Raw genomic sequence first — 22494 nt, 5'->3', positions numbered from 1 at the left:
TCTTTGACTCATTACACAATTAATTGTGTTCAAACATTTAAAATGAACATCAGAGAAACCAAACGGCCTCCAGTGGAGCACATCATCCAATAAGGCGTCAGCACTGCATGTGGGCGTGGCCCCCGCTCAGCTGCCGGCCAATCAAACAACAGCTGGTGGAAGAGCTGCGATAAACACGGGCCTTCAAAATAACCTTCAGTTTGGTTACATGTCGTTTTTGCCCAAATAACTTGTGAGATGTTTGATAATTCCATCATGTGAGGAAAGTAAACAGTGATTACAAGGTGTTCGGGTTCATTTCTGTGACATGTTCATATGTTTGATGACTAGGCGATGGTTTAGACATCTATTAAATGTTCACTGACAGCCTTGTTTTAGTTCGGACGGCTATTAGACGTCTTTTAAACGCAGAACTGCTTTCTGGGAGGGATGAAGAATCTGGAGAGAGTGATAGAAACTCCAGCGCTGGCCATCATCACATAGATCACACTCACAGCAGCTCCTCTGAGGGAGAATACGTCTAAATCTAATCTAAATCTAAATAAAATAGCTGGAGAAACGCCTGGCGGAGTAAATCTGCAACTCGAGGAGGAGGAGCGATGATGTCAGGACTGTGGGCGGAGTCATGATGTCATCATTATGGAATCAAACGGGGGAGGGAGTGAAATTCCCTTGAAATGTTTACAGGAATGATGGAAAAAAAAAAAAAAAATAATAATTAGATGAAAATAAATAAGTAAAACCTTAGATAAAAAAGTTAATGAATGATTAAATAAACAAAAAAGTAATAAAACATTTGATTAAAAAAGGAATACAAAAAATTCCCTGGAAATGTTTACAGGAATGATGTAAAAAAATAAAATAAAAATAAAACATAAATAAATAAATAATTAGATGAAAATAAATGATAAGTAAAACCTTAGATAAAAAAGTTTATGAATGATTAAATAAACAAATAAATAATTAAAAAATTAAAGGCACACTGTGGAACTTTTCAACCTTTATAATATATTACCAAAACCCATTGAGATGGTACATCGACTTACAATAGGTTGAATGACACGTCTGCCGTAGCCTGAAGGTGTTTGTATCGCTTTTCCTAGCACTATGTAACTTCGGGTTTCGGGTAGGAACCCGAGCACAAAAAGAACTACAAAATTCGACCGCTTTACGGCATACGTCACTTCCCCCACCACCCACAACTTCCTCAGATTCTGACGTGAGTGCTCAACTCGCGTTTGATTGCCGTCTGTATGTTTTCGTCATGGCCGAACCAACAGCCACAAGGAAGAAGGCAAAGGTTTTGTCAGAGGACACTAAAAAAAAAAAGAAAAAGCATAGTGACAAATGTAAAGCCAGGACGAGGATCACCATTGGTCCAGCGTTCGCTCGCTGGCGTGAGCTACAGGAGGAGGAGGGGTGCCCGACCGATGCTGACGCTTGCCTGCACACAAATGCTGTTTCCAAGGTGACACAGATAAATCATATAAGTAGTGTAGTATTTTCTGGTATTCCGGCCACAGCCGATGGTGTTATGAGTGTAATAAAATGCCCACAGCCCATTGTTCATTTCTACACACAAACACAGCCCGCCACAGTGCAGGGCTCGCACAAATAGTCGACTCATGTCAAATGTACATTAAATGTAGTGAACGTGCCCACGACTCAGTGCCCACAAACACTACACACAACATGTCCCACGGTTTCTGTAAAACGAAACCAACACATAAGTTACAGTCAGCTCAGGCCGACGGTGTTTTTAGTGCAGTAGAAATGTGCCCGCCGTCCCGCGCCCACATTCACTCACAGACATGTTAGCACTAAGCCCCACGGGGCTCGCCCCGCTCGCTCTCTCTCAGCAGACTGCTATAACCCCTCATTTACACTGCACACGTCTGCGGCGCATTACGGCTGCGACACGGTTTTATTCCGTCCTTCACACAGTGCCAACTCACTTCTGGGAAGCTTCTGAAACGCGCCGCTTCGCGGCCGGTGTAAACACACGCATTGACTAGAATGGCCGCGATCAGCTCCGGTAGCCGTGTCGCAGCCGTAATGCGCCGCAGACGTGTGCAGTGTAATGGTGTGTTCACACCGAACGCGAATAGAGCGTCAAATACGCGTCTATCGCGTTTAGTTAGACGCTTGAACATTCGCTCGAGTTCAAATTTTTCAACTTGCGCGGAAGACATTCGCGGCAAACGCGTCGCCCAATTCGCGTCATTCGCAACGCCCGGCGCGAATGATGCGTCTATTCGCGTCTTTGCATTGACTTTGTATGTAATCTACTCGCGCAAATAATTAAATTCGCGTTCGGTGTGAACACACCATAAGGGAATCGAGCGCGGCAAGGCTGCCCGCCTCAAACACTGCACACAATCTAAAGACACGGGAGGCTGACCCACTGTCTATGGGCTGACCGGTTGATTGTTTGTTGACTTTTGCGACAGTGCTGCGGAGCTTGTGGCCTCTAGGGACGCTAGACGTGAAAGTTACAGGTCGAGCGCCACTAGTGGCCAAAAGTTCCGCGGTGTGCCTTTAAAAAGGAAATAAAGTAAATAAATGAGTAATAAATATCAGATTAAAATAAATAAATAATCAAATTAGATTAAAACAAACAAAAAATAAAAAAATTTGATAAGTAAATAAATAAACAAGTAAATATTAGATTCTAATAAATAAGTAAATAAATTGTGTAAAAAGTAAAAATATAAATAAATAATCAATAATTTTATTAAAACAAGTAATAAAGAGGAATTATAAATAAAACAAATATATAAATAAATAATTACATTAACATAAATAAGTAAATGAGTAGTTATTAAAAACAAATAAGTAATAAATAAATAAACAATTGATTTAAAATGAATAAAATAAACATTACGTTAAAATAAATAAATAAGCAAAATAATAAATACATCAATATTCCATTAAATAAAACAAATAAATTAAAAATAAATACAGTATTACAACAGTACTGAGTAGGAAAAATCATAATAATGTAACTTTATAGAAGCTAAATATTTTGCAAATAATATTTTACACATATTTATAATATACATTTTCACAGTATAAAAATGGTCTTTTTACAAGAAACTATAGATGCCTTTTAAAGTTTAGGATGGGCGTCCCTCGCATGATGATTATGATCATATTTGGGGGTTCGATTGGAAAACCATGTGTCATGAATGATGCAGGATCAGTGACATCATCGCTCTGGGCGGAGTCATGAAACAGAACCGATGATGTCATGCACATGGGCGGAGTCATACGACACAGAGAGTGTCCAGTGATGGACGACCAGCAAATCAAAGGGGGAAAGAAATGAACACAATAGAAGAAGCTCCATCTCTCTTCTTTATCTGTTAGATGTGAGAAACACACTGTCTGCATGTATACACACACACAAAAACACACCATCTATCTGTCAGGGGTGAGAAACGACGCGTTCTGGCCCAGAGTTTTAATCAGGCCGTTTGCATGAGTTACACGCTCTCCTGATATTTACCGTGGTATTTCTGGCAGGGGAACCGGAGAGCGACTCAAGGACAAAATCACTATGAACCCTGTGGACTTTCTGTTAAAACGCTAAAAAGCCTTTATCTCCTCCAGTGAACTGCAACAATCCCAGAAACCCTGAGCCAATCTCCTCCGTTCGTGTCCCTGCACTCGGAAACCTGATGAAAACTGATGAAGCCGCAGGGAATCATGGGAGAAAAATCTGCAGTCGCCAATAAGTGCAAAGTGAACGTGATCCCGGCGCCCATAAGGTCACCTGACCAATCAAGCCCTTGCCCTTTATTCCCACAGCCGGCTTCATTTGCATCTTATGGATTTGAGAGAGAGAGAGAGAGAGAGAGACAGAGAGAGAGAGAGAGAGCGAGCGAAAGAGAGAGAGAGAGAGAGAGAGAGAGAGAGAGAGAGAGAGAGAGAGAGAGAGAGAGAGAGAGAGAGAGAGAGAGAGAGAGAGAATCGAACCAAATCTACAGACACAGACCACATTATATACACATTAAATCTCACATTAAATCCAGAAAACACATCGAGTTTTTTTGTTCCGCCGTGATCTTTTCAGTCTTGCATCTATTAAACCGGCAGTCCAATGCGCAGATATTTTAAAAAGCACTGAGAAGTAAATGTAGAAATAATACATAACAGTAAAAGTACTTTTATAAAGATCTCCTGATGGTGTGTGTGCTGATGGTGTGTGTATGTGAGTCACGTTTGTGTGTGCGTGTGTGTGTGTGTGTGTATGTGAGTCACGTTTGTGTGTGTGTGTGTGTGTGTGTGTGTGCGTGTGTGTGTGTGTGTGTGTGTGTGAGTGAGTGAGTGTGTATTGATCGTGCAGCGTGGAGTTAAGACAGATTAAAGCAGCTTTTCTCAGGTGATCGACCTCATGTGAAACACGCTCGCCAAACCAAAACAGCCACATCTATAGACATTCACCAGCTTCATTCTCAGCTGGATCTCATCTCTCCTGACGGCTGCAAGATCAGCTGCAGTATTACACAGCCTCAGGGGTGTGTGCGGTGTACATCGTAATGGTTGTTTTAACGCAGTGCGATTTGACATGATTGAGTATATCCCTCACACACATCCAGAGAGTGCATGGAGTTTGGGTTCTTGCCACTGTCGCCTCTGGCTTGCTTAGTTGGGGACATTTAACATTTAATATACAACAATATTATTGATCTGCCTGCATTGACACCACTATATGAGAACTAAACTGAGCGGGACGATGACATCACTGTTTTCTCCAGAGACGCTATAATAACCACACTGAACAAAATTTAAAAAACGCAACACTTTTGTTTTTGCCCCCATTTTTCATGAGCTGAACTCAAAGATCTCAGACGTTATTGCACAGGTGTGCCTTAGGCTGTCCACAATAAAAGGTCACTCTTAAATGTGCAGTTTTACTGTATTGGGGGGGTCCGGGGGGTTCCTGGATCGGCGTATACGACAGCGTGTTCCAGGGCCTGCCAATATCCAGCAACTTTGGGGGGTTCGACCCCCAATTCAGTAAAACTGCACATTTTAGAATGGCCTTTTATTGTGGACAGCCTAAGGCACACCTGTGCAATAATCCTGCTGTCTGATCGGCATCTTGATATGCCACACCTGTGAGGTGGACGGATGATCTCGGCAAAGGAGAACTGCTCACTAACACAGATTTAGACAGATTTGTAAACAATATTTGAGAGAAATAGGCCTTTTGTGTACAGAGAAAAAGTCTTAGATCTTTGAGTTCAGCTCATGAAAAATGGGGGCAAAAACAAAAGTGTTGCGTTTTTAATTTTGTTCCGTGTATAATGATGATTTTATTATTATTATGAAATGAGAATATTAAATAAATTAAGAATAATTATAATATTTTAAGTTAATAATAATAATTTTTACTTCAACTATACTACAAAATACAATTATTATTATATATTTTTTTACAGTAGAACAGTATTACAATTGTAATATATTTCTAGTAATTTTACTCTACAATTATACTATATTAACACAACTATTATTAAATAATAATAATGATTACACTATAACTGTATTAAATTAGTAATGCTTTTAAAATATTGTATTTAATAATTATATTAATTCATTATTTTAATTATTTAAATAATTCTACAGTAAAATAAAATTTAATTATTATAATTAAATAATGTTTTTTTTACAATATAACAGTATTTCAATTGTAATATATTTTATTTAATAACAATATTACAATAATTTAACTTTACAATTGTACTATATTAATGAAATTATTATTATTAAATAATTATTATTACAGTATAACAGTATTAAATTAGTAATATATTTCTTAATATTATATTTAATAATAATAATAATTTTATTTTACAGGTAATAATAATTGTATTTTATAATTATATTGTACAATAAAATCATAATTATTCTATTTTATTTATTGAACTTCTCATGAAAATGTCCCTCAGCCATACAGGATCAGGAGACGGTATATTCTGCAGAGCATGTGTTTGTATTGATTGAGCGTTGAGATTAACATTCAGCTCGACTACGAGCGCCTGCATCTCGTTACCGTCTCTAATTAAGGTGCATGTAAAGACGTTTGTGAGACATCTGTGATCATGTCTTAACTACTAATTCTGCCTAATGAATACTGATGAGCCGTCAAACCTGCGAATGACAGCAGAGAGGCATTCTGGGAAATGTAGGATTAGTGTAAATCCACACTCGGACACTGATGATGGATAATGCCTGTCAGACCACCGGCTCTACATGTTCTTCACTGACACACACACACACACACACACACACACACACACACACACACACACACACACACACACACTCTCTCACACACACAAACTCTCACACACACACACACACACACACACACACACACACACACACACACACACACACACACACACACACACACACACACTGGTTGGTTGCTAGGCTGTCCTAGATGGTTGTTAGGGTGTTGTGGATGGTTTGAGTGGTTGCTTGGGTGTTCAGGGTGGTTTCTATGTGTGTTCTTCCAATCTGGTGTTAATGTGTCTCAGTTCCTCCTTCAATGTGCGTCTGTGGAATTTATTCATCTCGTTTATAGTGAAAATGAAACGTCTGATCACTTAATAAAGTAGCAGCACACTCTCCTTAACAACAACAGATGATTTTAGGATTCATTCATGACTGTAGGTCACATAGACAGCTTGGTAAACGTGCTTAATGGGCATTTGTATTAGTATTTAGTTTGCCAGTGTGAGTTGAAAGTATAATGTGATTCCTCATCATCATCATCACAGTTTTACCCCAGACTCACTTTTGAAAAGTGCTTTTCTCCATATGCGTGTGTTCGGAGACAGACAGAATGGGTTCATCGCTGGGGCTCTGAGACTTCAGGGACAGAATGATGCACTGAGCATCATAAAAGTGCATCTGTCCATCATAAAAGTGCATCTGTCCATCATAAAAGTGCATCTGTCCATCATAAAAGTGCATCTGTCCATCATAAAAGTGCATCAATGCATCTATCCATCATAAAAGTGCATCTGTCCATCATAAAAGTGCATCTGTCCATCATAAAAGTGCATCTGTCCATCATAAAAGTGCATCTATCCATCATAAAAGTGCATCTGTCCATCATAAAAGTGCATCTGTCCATCATAAAAGTGCATCTGTCCATCATAAAAGTGCATCAATGCATCTATCCATCATAAAAGTGCATCTGTCCATCATAAAAGTGCAACAATGCATCTATCCATCATAAAAGTGCATCTGTCCATCATAAAAGTGCATCTATCCATCATAAAAGTGCATCTGTCCATCATAAAAGTGCATCAATGCATCTATCCATCATAAAAGTGCATCTGTCCATCATAAAAGTGCATCTGTCCATCATAAAAGTGTATCTATCCGTCATTAAAGTGCATCTGTCCATCATAAAAGTGCATCTGTCCATCATAAAAGTGCATCTGTCCATCATAAAAGTGCATCTGTCCATCATAAAAGTGCATCTGTCCATCATAAAAGTGCATCTATCCGTCATTAAAGTGCATCTGTCCATCATAAAAGTGCATCTGTCCATCATAAAAGTGTATCTATCCATCATTAAAGTGCATCTGTCCATCATAAAAGTGCATCTGTCCATCATAAAAGTGCCTCTGTCCATCATAAAAGTGCATCTGTCCATCATAAAAGTGCATCTGTCCATCATAAAAGTGCATCTGTCCATCATAAAAGTGTATCTATCCATCATTAAAGTGCATCTGTCCATCATAAAAGTGCATCTGTCCATCATAAAAGTGCATCTGTCCATCATAAAAGTGCATCTGTCCATCATAAAAGTGCATCTATCCGTCATTAAAGTGCATCTGTCCATCATAAAAGTGCATCTGTCCATCATAAAAGTGCATCTGTCCATCATAAAAGTGCATCTATCCATCATAAAAGTGCATCTGTCCATCATAAAAGTGCATCTATCCATCATTAAAGTGCATCTGTCCATCATAAAAGTGCATCTGTCCATCATAAAAGTGCATCTGTCCATCATAAAAGTGTATCTATCCGTCATTAAAGTGCATCTGTCCATCATAAAAGTGCATCTGTCCATCATAAAAGTGCATCTGTCCATCATAAAAGTGCATCTGTCCATCATAAAAGTGCATCTGTCCATCATAAAAGTGCATCTATCCATCATAAAAGTGCATCTGTCCATCATAAAAGTGCATCTATCCGTCATTAAAGTGCATCTGTCCATCATAAAAGTGCATCTGTCCATCATAAAAGTGCATCTGTCCATCATAAAAGTGCATCTATCCATCATAAAAGTGCATCTGTCCATCATAAAAGTGCATCTGTCCATCATAAAAGTGCATCTGTCCATCATAAAAGTGCATCTATTCATATTTAAAGTGCATCTATCCATCATAAAAGTGCATCTGTCCATCATAAAAGTGCATCTGTCCATCATAAAAGTGCATCTATCCATCATAAAAGTGCATCTGTCCATCATAAAAGTGCATCTGTCCATCATAAAAGTGCATCTACCCATCATAAAAGTGCATCTATCCATCATAAAAGTGCATCTGTCATTCATTAAAGTGCATCTGTCCATCATAAAAGTGCATCTATCCATCATAAAAGTGCCTCTGTCCATCATAAAAGTGCATCTGTCCATCATAAAAGTGCATCTATCCATCATAAAAGTGCATCTGTCCATCATAAAAGTGCATCTATCCATCATAAAAGTGCCTCTGTCCATCATAAAAGTGCATCTGTCCACCATAAAAGTGCATCTATCCATCATAAAAGTGCCTCTGTCCATCATAAAAGTGCATCTGTCCATCATAAAAGTGCATCTATCCATCATAAAAGTGCATCTGTCCATCATAAAAGTGCATCTGTCCATCATAAAAGTGCATCTGTCCATCATAAAAGTGCATCTGTCCATCATAAAAGTGCATCTATCCATATTAAAAGTGCATCTATCCATCATAAAAGTGCATGTATCCATCATAAAAGTGCATCTGTCCATCATAAAAGAACATCTATCCATCATAAAAGTGCATCTGTCCATCATAAAAGTGCGTCTGTCCATCATAAAAGTGCATCTATCCATCATAAAAGTGCGTCTGTCCATCATAAAAGTGCATCTATCCATCATAAAAGTGCATCTGTCATTCATTAAAGTGCATCTGTCCATCATAAAAGTGCATCTATCCATCATAAAAGTGCATCTGTCCATCATAAAAGTGCATCTGTCCATCATATAAGTGCATCTGTCCATCATAAAAGTGCATCTATCCATCATAAAAGTGCATCTATCCATCATAAAAGTGCGTCTGTCCATCATAAAAGTGCATCTATCCATCATAAAAGTGCATCTGTCATTCATTAAAGTGCATCTGTCCATCATAAAAGTGCATCTATCCATCATAAAAGTGCATCTGTCCATCATAAAAGTGCATCTGTCCATCATAAAAGTGCATCTGTCCATCATAAAAGTGCATCTGTCCATCATAAAAGTGCATCTGTTCATCATAAAAGTGCATCTGTCCATCATATAAGTGCATCTATCCATATTTAAAGTGCATCTATCCATCATAAAAGTGTGTCTGTCCATCATAAAAGTGCATCTGTCCATCCCAAAAGTTCATCTGTCCATCATAAAAGTGCATCTGTCCATCATAAAAGTGCACCTGTCCATCCCAAAAGTGCATCTGTCCATCATAAAAGTGCATCTGTCCATCATAAAAGTGCATCTGTCCATCATAAAAGTGCATCTGTCCATCATAAAAGTGCATCTATCCATATTTAAAGTGCATCTATCCATCATAAAAGTGCATCTATCCATCATAAAAGTGCGTCTGTCCATCATAAAAGTGCATCTGTCCATCATAAAAGTGCGTCTGTCCATCATAAAAGTGCATCTATCCATCATAAAAGTGCGTCTGTCCATCATAAAAGTGCATCTATCCATCATAAAAGTGCGTCTGTCCATCATAAAAGTGCATCTGTCCATCATAAAAGTGCGTCTGTCCATCATAAAAGTGCATCTATCCATCATAAAAGTGCGTCTGTCCATCATAAAAGTGCATCTGTCATTCATTAAAGTGCATCTGTCCATCATAAAAGTGCATCTATCCATCATAAAAGTGCATCTGTCCATCATAAAAGTGCATCTATCCATCATAAAAGTGCATCTGTCCATCATAACAGTGCATCTGTCCATCATAAAAGTGCATCTGTCCATCATAAAAGTGCATCTGTCCATCATAAAAGTGCATCTATCCATATTTAAAGTGCATCTATCCATCATAAAAGTGCATCTGTCCATCATAAAAGTGCACCTGTCCATCCCAAAAGTGCATCTGTCCATCATAAAAGTGCATCTATCCATATTTAAAGTGCATCTATCCATCATAAAAGTGCGTCTGTCCATCATAAAAGTGCATCTGTCCATCATAAAAGTGCATCTATCCATATTTAAAGTGCATCTGTCCATCATAAAAGTGCATCTGTCCATCATAAAACTGCATCTGTCCATCATAAAAGTGCATAATAGAGGGAATGCATTAACGTCACTTCCCCACCGGAACACGCCCCCCTCAGCCGGACTGAGTGGCAGAAGAGCTGCTGCGTGACTGGAGTTAAAAGGGGAAACTGCGAAAACGCGAGTAAAACAAACTATTATCAGTTTAAACTAAAAGTTGGACTCGATATAGTGTTCCTTAGAACTTATCAAAGATCCAGTGATCCATGGATATTAACATGCAGCCAGGAATCGTGTTTCCTGACATTTATATGTGCCTGATTTCGACGCCGGGGAAATAAATGAAGACAATTTGCCTGTAAACGTTTTATATAAATACAATATAGATAGGTCTAAATCCGAGTGATCACTTACATTAATGTTATACTGTATATCATCATATCGTCCAGCCCCTAAAACTTGTATAGTTTTTTGTCAGTGTTTATTTAAAAACATCCAATTATGCAGAATATAGTCTGTTCTGTAGCTTTTTGCAGTCTGTAAAAATATACAGTACCTCAGATTTCTGGTCAAATCTAGTTGTACAGTCAATCGCAAAGCTCTTTCCCGTTTTAGATGTGTTTTGTGTGTTTTTCACGGCATTCACGCTGAAAACAAATGCTGCCGCTCAGTCTTTTTGCCACTTGTGGGCGTGACCGCATTCACTCCGGCCGACGGTGACGTCATGCGCATACCCTCTATAGAGCCAGGACATTTTTTAATATAACTGATTGTATTCGTCTGAAAGAAGAAAGTCATACACACCTAGGATGACTTCAGGGTGAGTAAATCATGGGCTTGTAGTGACTTTGACATACATAATTCACCTTTGTTCTTGGCATTGTTCCTCACTGTTGTTCAGGGATCGTGGTCCCTTTAAAATGTTCTGTATGCGTGATGACGTGAGACGCTAGTCAGCGCCATTTTGGAGTTGAGTGTTTTTGTTTTCAATAATAAACGACACACGCATTCGTGTGCTCAATGTGAGAAGTTGTCTCTTGCGATTTACTACAATTTCCACACTGGTGACCCCGACATTAGTCTGCTGGACGTGTCCAATGACCCAACACGACCATGGCCACGAACGCTGTCACCCTCAAACTCCCCGAATTCTGGGAATCGTCGGCATCGGCTTGGTTTGCCCAGACTGAAGCGCAGTTTGCGTTACGAGAGATCACCGCGGATACAACAAAGTATTACTACGTTGTGTCGGCTCTCGGTAATGCAACAGCATCGAGAGTGGTGAGCCTTCTTACAAACCCTCCGGAAACTGAGAAGTATGCAGCACTCAAAGCCCACCTGTTAAAAACGTTCGGACTGATGGACGCTGAGAGAGCCGGTAGGCTTTTCTCCCTTCAAGGATTGGGTGACAGCAAACCGTCCGAGCTCATGGATCATATGCTGGATCTTTTGGGTGAGCACAGACCCGATTTTCTTTTTATACAGCTTTTCCTGCGTCAGCTGCCTTCACAAGTGAGAGCTGCATTAGCCAACACCACAATCACTGACTGTCGGAGACTGGCCGAGGAGGCTGATACATTTTTCCTGGCGAGTCAGGGACATTGCGCGGCCGCGCTTTTTCCCGCGCACATCGCTTCGGTGACACGGGACGACTCCACCTTTATCGCGGCTACCACTTCTCGGCGGCAGCAGTCTTCTGGCCCCCAACAACCTTCAGGCTTGTGTTTTTACCATGCGAAGTTTGGAACTAAGGCTAACAAATGTCGCCTACCATGCAGTTTCGGCGGGTCGGGAAACGCAGGGGCCGGCGCTCAGTAGTGGCCATGAGTGTCGGCCGCGTAGGCAGGCTGCTTTTCATCCATGACAGCATCTCCGGACAGCGTTTTCTGTGCGACACAGGAGCACAGAGGAGCGTCCTGCCTGCATCCCGTTTGGACATGGTGACTGACAGCCACGGCCCCCCTATGGAAGCTGCCAATGGAAGCCCCATCCGCACTTATGGAAAAAGGTACGTCGAATTGTGTTTCGGAGGACAGCGCTTCGGCTGGAACTTTGTTACAGCAAAGGTGGCCGTTCCCCTCCTCGGTGCTGATTTTTTGTGTGCACATGGACTGTTGGTAGATGTAAAGAACCGCCGCCTGATTGACGCCGTCACGTTTTGCTCTTATACATGCACGCTCAGCGGGCCCAACTCCATACGACTGTCTAGCATGCTTTCAGTTTCTGATGATTTCCACCGTCTGCTTGCCAGGTTCCCAGCTCTCACTCAGCCCACTTTCTCTGCATCTGCCGTGAAGCATGGTGTGGAGCATCATCTCGCCACTACTGGTCTGCCCGTGTATGCCCGTGCTCGGCGCCTCGACCCGACCAAGCTTGCCGTTGCAAAGGCTGAGTTTGCGAACATGGAGCGCCTGGGAATAGTCCGCAGATCCGACAGCCCATGGGCATCGCCTCTTCATATCGTCCCCAAACCTGGTGGCGGTTGGCGTCCGTGTGGCGACTACCGGCGGCTTAATGAGGCAACGGCACCTGACCGATACCCAGTCCCGAACATACAGGATTTTTCAGCACACCTGTCTGGCAAAGTGATTTTTTCGAAGGTGGACCTTGTTAGAGGTTATCATCAGGTTCCGGTACATCCACTGGACATTCCCAAAACGGCAGTGATCACACCGTTTGGTTTGTTTGAGTTCCTGCGCATGCCGTTCGGCCTTAAAAACGCCGCCCAATCTTTTCAACGACTCATGGACTCTGTGTTGCGGGACCTGCCTTTCCTTTTTGTGTATTTGGATGACATCCTAGTAGCGAGCACGTCCAAGTCTCAGCACCTCGCGCACCTCCAAACCCTTTTTGAGCGGCTTAGCCAGCATGGACTGATTGTCAACCCCGCCAAATGCCAGTTCGGCTTGACCACCATCGACTTCCTAGGACACAGAGTCACTAAGGACGGGGCAGTCCCCCTCCCGTCAAAGGTGGAGGCGGTCGCACAGTTCCCGCGCCCTCTCACTGTCAAATCCCTGCAGGAGTTCCTCGGCATGGTAAATTTTTACCACCGTTTCATCCCTCGAGCCGCTCAGCTCATGCAGCCTTTGCATGAGGCCTTGAAGGGTAAACCCAAGCACGCTGTATCCTGGAATGAGAGTAGAGACAGGGCTTTTGCTGCCACTAAGACAGCCCTAGCTAACGCCGCCATGTTGGCACATCCTTCTCCAACAGCCCCCATCTCCATCTCCTCGGATGCCTCGGACTATGCTGTTGGTGCTGTATATGAGCAGTGGGTAGACGGGGCCTGGCAGCCGCTGGCTTTCTTTAGCCGTCAGCTGCGCCCCTGTGAGCGGAAGTACAGCACATTCGACCGGGAGTTGCTGGGTCTCTACCTCGCTATCCGACACTTTCGTTCCCTGCTGGAGGGCCGACATTTCACCGCTTTTGTGGACCACAAGCCATTGACTTTTGCCATGGCCAAGGTGGCTGAACCGTGGTCCGCCCGCCAGCAACGTCATCTGTCCTACATTTCTGAGTTCACCACGGACTTGCAGCACGTCGCCGGTAAGACCAACCGAGTGGCGGACTGTCTATCACGGGGTGTGGCTGGGGCAGTCCACCTGGGTTTGGATTACGACCGCATGGCAGCGACTCAGGCCACAGACCCAGATGTGCAACTCCTGAGGACTTCGGCTACAGGGTTGCAGCTCGAGGACGGTTTTTGGCGATGCCGGCACCAAGCTCCTGTGTGACATCTTCACAGGTAGTCCTCGGCCGGTCGTTCCCTCGGGATGGAGGCGACAAGTTTTTGATGCCGTTATCAAACCCACCCGGGTACGAAAGCGTCACAGAGACTGGTGGCAGGGAAGTTTGTTTGGCACGGCCTCAAGAAGGACGTTAGGGATTGGTCTAACACCTGTGTTGAATGCCAACGGGCCAAAGTCCATCGCCACACTAAAGCCCCGTTAGGGTCTTTCTCGGTTCCGGAAAGACGTTTTGACCATGTAAACGTGGACCTGGTTGGTCCTCTGCCCTCCTCTCACGGTTTCACATATTTGTTCACCATGGTTGACAGGACCACCCGCTGGCCCGAGGCTGTGCCTTTGACGTCAGTGACGTCTTCCGAAATGACACGGGCATTTATTGGCACCTGGGTTGCACGTTTCGGCACTCCTTCGGACATTTCCTCTGACCGAGGCGCACAGTTTACTTCTGAGCTGTGGGCCGCTGTCGCACAGAGCCTCGGAGTGAAACTCCACCGTACGACCGCATATCACCCGCAAGCTAATGGACCTATGAACGTTTTCATAGGTCAATGAAGGCTGCCCTGCGCGCTGGCCTCAAAGACAGCAACTGGGTCGACAAGCTCCCGTGGGTGATGCTGGGCATCAGGACCGCGCCACAGGAGGACCTTCAGTCCTCATCCGAAGAGTTGGTTTATGGACAGCCACTGCGGGTACCAGGGGATTTTGTCCCTAGCACCACGGTTCCCTGGTCTGCTACTTTTCAGCGGTCCACTCTACTGGACAATGCGAGGCTTTTCGCACCTGTCCCTTCTTCCCATCACGGCCTTCCTCAGTCACACATACCCGCTGGACTTCAGACGGCTGACTACGTTTTCATTTGCCACGATGCCCACAGGGGACCCCTACGTCCGCCCTACGAGGGCCCATTTCAGGTTCTGGAGAAGGGGGACAAACATTTTGTGGTGGACAGGGGCGGGAAACCGGAGCGACTCTCCATTGACCGTCTCAAACCGGCTCACTTGGACGTGGCCAGGCCCATTGACCTGGCCCAGGTCCCACGGCGCGGACGGCCTCCTGCTCTGCTCCCACCCCTTGCTCCCCTCCCTCCCAAGCCTCCCACACTCCATGTCCCACACCCGTGCCAGGGCGGGTTGCCGGCTGCAGTGCGGTCTCCTCCTCCTTCCGTGCAGCGCAGCCGTTGTGGCAGGTTGATACGCCCACCTCCCCGTTGACTGTTTGGTTCTCCTGATATGGTGAATTCTGGGGGGACGTGTGTAGTGACTTTGACATACATAATTCACCTTTGTTCTTGGCATTGTTCCTCACTGTTGTTCAGGGATCGTGGTCCCTTTAAAATGTTCTGTATGCGTGATGACGTGAGACGCTAGTCAGCGCCATTTTGGAGTTGAGTGTTTTTGTTTTCAATAATAAACGACACACGCATTCGTGTGCTCAATGTGAGAAGTTGTCTCTTGCGATTTACTACAATTTCCACAGGCTAATTTTAATTTTTGGGTGAACGATCCCTTTAAGAATGTTTAGATATTTCTACTGGAACTTCTAAGTAAGAAAATAATTAGTTTTGCAGTGTGGCAAACAGTTTAGGAAAGAAAACGCTGTAATCTGCTTTTAGTAACCTGAGACGTTCCTCTTCATGAGTGTGGGAGGAACACTTACATTTGAGCGCGTTGAACGCGAGCTGGAACGCTAACCGCTGAGACGCCTCGCCCCGGACCTCAGGCACGCTGACCTCTGACCTGTTCCCGAAGCTGACGAGCCTCTGAGCCGCCGGCCTCTCCAGGTGTGTGTTCTGGAAGATGGCCGCCGCGTGCAGGTAAACCTGGTCGTCCGGATCCGACGGGTCGGTGTGGAGCGGAGGGGGTTCTGGAGCAGCCGGATCCAGAGACACGCGACCCGAGGCTTGAGAGCCGCGTTTGGATGATCGCTGCGCAGAGGCTCCTTTCCTGACCATCCTGATCCAATCAACAATCAAAACACCTACAAATGCAAAGATCACACTCTGAACATGTCGTGTTTATTGTAAAGAAAGATGCACAAACACACTTCACCATTAAAACATTTGACAAAAACATGAAGAGAGACAGATACAGCCTCATGGAATTGTATTTTATTGATTTATTTAAAGCTATTTTAATCTAAAGTGTTCATTTATTATTAATGTATTGTATTTAAATACAATTTTATGGATTTATTTTAATCCATTTATTATCATTTCAATCATTTCGGTCTCAAATGTATTTGGAAACCCCTTAAAAATATGAAATTAATGTCATTTTTATTGTAAAGAAAGATGCACAAACACACTTTAGCAATAAAACATTTGACAAAAAGATGAAGAGAGACAGATCTAATGCAACATATTGTTCAGACATTTATAAGTGTCCAAATATGTAGTATTTTATTTACACTTCACAATACGGTTCCATTTGTAAACAACAACATTAGTTAAGATGAGCTAACAGTGAAAAATAATCCTCAAATATTTATTATCTCAGTTAGTGTTAATTTCAACATTTTATAATATTTTATTAACATAAAAAGTTGTTATTATTAAATGGACCTGTATGAACAGCTGTGTTTTATTAACTAACGTCAACAAAGATTAATAAATGCTGTAATGTGTTGATAGTTAACATTAACTAATGGCAATATCTCTAATGGAAAGTGTTGCAATGTAATTGTCATTGAAAATACATAAACAAAACATATAATATTTTTTATGTATTTATTTTAAAATAAAATTTTATTGATTTATTTGAATCTATTTCTTTTAATTTAAGTATTTTTTATTAATGTATTATATGTCAATTTAATTTAATTTATTTATTTAAACTAATGTATTTATTTATGTATATGTTATTAAAATACAATTTTATTAATTTATTTGATTTAAATCAAATATTATTTATTCATTTTAATCTAATGTATTAATGTATTTCTTTTATTTATTTAAATCAAATTTTATTCATTTGAATCAATTTATTTTAATCTAATGTACTAGTTTATTATTTATTTATTTATATAAAATACATAAACATAAACACATAAGCAAATTTCCTTCAGATGTGACAGAATATTATAACCATAGTGTTTTTAAAATAATTTCCCACAAACAAGTTTTAAAGCAGAGATATTAAAAACATAAACAACAGTGCTAATCAACTCACGAAACAAATCAAAACAAATCCATGCTCAATTTCTGTTAGAAAGACTAGCCTAACTATTCACTGATTAAATGATGATTATGATTTATTCACCGACTAACACTGAAATAATAACACGGTTATGATATAATATTATAGACCACTGGATGATGTTGTTTGAGTATTTCGGGATGTTCAAAATATGACCAAAAAAAAACACACTTACCCGAAACTCGGTGATTATGAAAACAATCTCTGAATCTCTGAAAGTCTCCTCGATCCGCGTGTGTTCAGAAGAATAAATCTGCGAATATCTGAGGAAACTTTACCAAACATAAACAGCCTGAAACTGGACGTTTATTGTCAGATGATGACGCAAGCAGGATTCCGTCTCCATGGCGACGGGAGGCGCAAAGGCGGGAACGATGAGGCGAGGCGAAACAAACGTAGGTTTTTTTTTTACTTGTAAAGTCCAAACTAGGGGCTAATAGTTTACTCATTGTGCCATTATGAGTCACTTTATATTTAATCGACCGTTTAATCCAATAAGCGATCACATTTAAACACTGAAAGTCGTGTGCGTGATCATTTTACCACCTGTTCAAGATTTAGATAAAACCCTCATAACTCGTTACACACGATATTTAACAGTAAATAACGTTCAGAATATGTTATCACACTATGAATAAATCGAAATGAAAGCACCAAGCCAGTGTAAGTAACTTTATAAAGCACGTACACTCTGTTGTAGAGGTTAATAACGGTTAATAAAGAGGTTCAGTGGTATTTGTGAGGATCTGGCGCCCTCTGCTGGACACGGCACGGAACTGCAACTGAGACAGATGCATAATAATAATAACTAGACAAAGTTCGTCGAGACAAACTTTAAGTTGGCTTGTGAAAGTTTGGACCGCAAAGTTTGAAGAAGTTTAAAGTAGTTTGAAGTTTAAATTAGTTTAAAGTTTAAATTAGTTTGAAGTAGTTTATAGTTTAACTTAGTTTAAAGTTTAAAGTAGTTTAAAGTAGTTTATAGTTTAAAGTAGTTTAAAGTTTAACTTAGTTTAAAGTTTAAAGTACTTTAAAGTTTAAATTAGTTTAAAGTTTAAATTAGTTTGAATTTTAAAGTAGTTTGAAGTTTAAATTAGTTTGAAAGTTAAAGTAGTTTAAAGTTTAAATAAGTTTGAATTTTAAAGTAGTTTAAAGGTTAAAGTATAGTTTCAAGTAATTAAATGTTGCTAGGGTGTTTCTAGTGGGTTGCTAAGGTGTTGTAGGTGGTTGCTAAGGTATTTTGAGTGGTTGCTAGGGTGTTCTGGGTGGTTGCTAGGTGGTTGCTAAGGTATTTTGGGTGGTTGCTAGGGTGTTAAGGATGGTTGCTAGGGGGTTGCTAAGGTATTTTGGTTGATTGCTAGGGTGTTATGGGTGGTTGCTAAGGGGTTGCTAAGGTATTTTGGGTGGTTGCTAGGGTGTTCTGGGTGGTTGCTAGGGTGTTCTAAGGTATTTTGGGGGATTGCTATGGTGTTGCTAGGGTGTTCTTATGTATTTTGGGTGGTTGCTAGGGTGTTCTGGGTGGTTGCTAGGGTGTTCTAAGGTATTTTGTGTGGTTGCTAGGTGGTTGCTAGGGTGTTCTAAGGTGTTTTGGGTGGTTGCTATGGTGTTCTGGGTGGTTGCTAGGGTGTTTTAAGGTATTTTGGGTGGTTGCTAGGGTGTTAAGGATGGTTGCTAGGGGGTTGCTACGGTATTTTGGTTGGTTGCTAGGGTGTTCTGGGTGGTTGCTAAGGGGTTGCTAAAATATTTTGGGTGGTTGCTAGGGTGTTGCTAGGGTGTTCTAAGGTATTTTGGGTGGTTGCTAGGATGTTCTAGGTGGTTGCTAGGGTGTTCTAGGGTATTTTAGGTGGTTGCTAGGGTGTTCTAAGGTATTTTAGGGAGTTGCTAGGGTGTTCTTTTGTATTTTGGGTGGTTGCTAGGGTGTTCTAAGGTATTTTGTGTGGTTGCTAGGGTGTTCTAAGGTGTTTTGGGTGGTTGCTAGGGTGTTCTGGGTGGTTGCTATGGTGTTGCTAGGGTATTTTAAGGTATTTTGTGTGGTTGCTAGGGTGTTCTAAGGTATTTTGGGTGGTTGCTAGGGTGTTCTGGGTGGTTGCTAGGGTGTTCTACGGTATTTTGGGTGGTTGCTAGGGTGTTGCTAGGGTGTTCTAAGGTATTTTGGGGAGTTGCAAGGGTGTTGCTAGGGTGTTCTAATGTATTTTGGGTGGTTGCTAGGGTGTTCTGGGTGGTTGCTATGGTGTTCTAAGGTATTTTGGGTGGTTGCTAGGGTGTTCTAAGGCATTTTGGGTGGTTGCTAGGGTGTTGCTAGGGTGTTCTAAGGTATTTTGGGTGGTTGCTATGGTGTTCTAAGGTATTTCGGTTGGTTTCTAGGGTGTTCTGGGTGGTTGTTATGCAGTTGCTAGGGTGTTCTGGGTGTTTGCTATGGTGAACTATTTATGAGTTTAAAAGTTCATAAGTGTATGAATTCATGAGAGTTCATAAGTGTATGAATTCTTGAGAGTTCATAAGTGTATGAATTAATGAATTTATAAGTTCATGAGTTTATAAGTGTATGAATTTATGAGTTTAGAGTTTATAAGTTTAAATGAGTAAGAGTTCAGAGTTTATTAATTTATGAGTTCATAAGTGTATGAATTCATGAGTTTATAAGTTTATAAGTTTAGAGTTTAAATTAGTTTGAAGTTTAAATTAGTTTGAAGTTTAAAGTGTAATTTAGTTTGAAGTTTCATTTAGTTTAAAGTAGATAGATAGATAGGTGGATAAGTGTCATATATATATGAGTTTATTAGTTTAATTGAGTCTCATTGGCTCATATAGTGTATAGAATGGCAGTTTGATTCAGTCTAGGGTTTCAAGGGATTTACATTTAAATTTTTGACAGTTGGGGAGTTTGAAAATCTGAAGATTCCGCAATGTTAAGTCAATGGGAGTTTTTTCCGAGTTTGATCGTAGTTTTTAGGAAAACCGTAAGTCCGATCAGTTAGAAAAGATATAGCACACTAAGTCAGAACAGTTTGAGTGTCCGTGCCGAGTTTGGAGTATGTGGAGTTAAAGCTCTAGGAGGAGTTAGAGTCAGAAATTTCAGAGTAAGAAAAAGAAGAATAATAATAATAAGTTTAAGTACAATATCAGTAAGTTGGCTCTCACAAGCCAACTTAATAATAATAACAAAACATCTGTACTCGGTTTTGATATCAATTCATATCTCTGCTGGCGTGACATTAATTTATTTTCGTTTATTTCACGCAGGGTGAAAGAGACCAGATTAGATTTACGATATGACGTTAGAAATAGAACAAAAATACAAGTATGATGGCAAATTATATTATAAATGTGTAAAATATTTATTTTCTATTAAAGTACATCACTACGTTTTTTTTCTTTAATTACCGTAGTACTGTACTGTTGGATATACGTATTTTCCTTAAATTTTATCAACATGTTTGTATTAATTTATTATTTAATGAAATGTCATTAACTTATTTTAGTATATTTTAATACGTTTAATTGTTACTTAGTTTAATCTTATTTTATTTGTTTATTTATTTTTACTTTTTTACACTACTTTTATTATTTTTATTTATTTAAACCAAGTTTTATTTATTTGTTTAGTTTTATCACATTTATTTTTTATTTATCTAAATCAGATGTTTTTATGTAGTTATTTATTTTTATTAAAAACTAATTTTATTGGTATATTTTAATATATTTATTGAAATCTAAAGTATCAGTTCATTATTAATTAATTAATCAAATTGTATTTATTTGAATCAATTTATTTGAATTTATTATTAATTTATTTTATTTTATTTAAATATTATTATTATTTTTTTAATCAATGATTTAATCAATTCATAAACTAATGTAATGTATTTATTTATTTTAATAAAATTGTATTTATCTATAAATGTTTTAGCTTTAATCAAATTTATTTATTTATTTATTTATTTTAATCTTATTTAAATACATTTAATAATGTAGTTACTTAGTTTAATCTTATTCTTATTCTTATCATTTACATTTTACACTACTTTTATTTATTTAAACCAATTTTTATTTAGTTAGTTACTTTTATCAAATGTATTTATCTAAATCAAATGTTTTATGTAGTTATTTCTTTTTATTAAAATCAATATTTTATTTTTATTTTAATCTAAATTATTAATTTAGTATTAATGTATTTATTTTAATCAATTTATTTTAATCTAATATATTATTTTATTATTTATTTAAATAAAGTTTTTTTTAAGCATACAGTTCAGTCTCTATTAAAGTTTCTCAGTGCGATGAAGGAAGAGCAGAACACTGGTGTCATATGTTATGGTTTATGATGTCCACTTCATATATCACAGCAAGTCCTGTGGTTTCAGTAAAATGATCATGTTTCTTTGAGCAATATGTTCAGACCTGCTTACAACAAATCACATTTTAAGCCAAACATTTTTATTTGTGCTTTTTGTTCGAAAAGTAAATTGTTCCCAGTACAGCCACTAAACACAGGACAGTCGCAGACTGATAATAATGTAGATTGTATATAAAGAAATCTGACTGATTCACATTTCCTTCAACAGAGGAACAAAAAACAGTGCATGAATTACACAAACCTGCATGAACTTGTGTGTGTATGTGAGTGTGCGTGTATGAGTGTGTGTGTGCAAGTGTGTGTGTGTGTGTGTTTGTGTGTGTGTGTGTGTGTGTGTGTGTGTGTGTCTGTGTGTTTGTGTGGGTGTGTGCGTGTGTGGGTGTGTGTGTGTGTGTGTGACTGTGAGTGTGCGTGTACGAGCGTGTGTGTGTGTGTGTGTGTAAGTGTGTGTGAGACTCCTGTAATGTAGACGGTTACAGCCTTCTAATGAACAACAGATCTCTTTTCAGAAAGACTGGCATAACTGATGTGCTCATCGAGAGGCAAGATGGTCTACATTATTAATACTCAGATTAACTTACACACACACACACACACACACTTGTACGTCTATCTTTGTGAAGAGATTCATTGACACAATTAACATCACCGCTAACTGCTTAACCTGAACCCTAAACCTGCCGTCATCTCCTTATAACCTGATCACTGAGA

At 40.0% G+C, this 22494-nt stretch overlaps 1 protein-coding gene across 1 annotated transcript in view; it reads right to left on the bottom strand.

The window, feature by feature from the left end:
- LOC130078668 (putative methyltransferase NSUN7) overlaps nt 1-16207 on the bottom strand; it is a 35022-nt gene extending 18815 nt beyond the window's left edge. Inside the window, exon 1 of the mRNA XM_056244254.1 lies at nt 15892-16207. Within this exon, the coding sequence (XP_056100229.1) occupies nt 15892-16186 (295 nt within the window). The 5' untranslated portion in view covers nt 16187-16207. The remainder of the gene's footprint in view (nt 1-15891) is intronic.
- Between the last annotated feature and the right edge of the window lie 6287 nt (nt 16208-22494).

This window comes from Rhinichthys klamathensis, unplaced genomic scaffold, assembly GCF_029890125.1.
Source record: "Rhinichthys klamathensis goyatoka isolate OS25496 unplaced genomic scaffold, OSU_Roscu_1.1 h1tg000947l_1, whole genome shotgun sequence".
In the NCBI taxonomy this organism is placed as follows: domain Eukaryota; kingdom Metazoa; phylum Chordata; class Actinopteri; order Cypriniformes; family Leuciscidae; genus Rhinichthys; species Rhinichthys klamathensis.
This window is presented reverse-complemented; position numbering and strand designations above follow the sequence as displayed.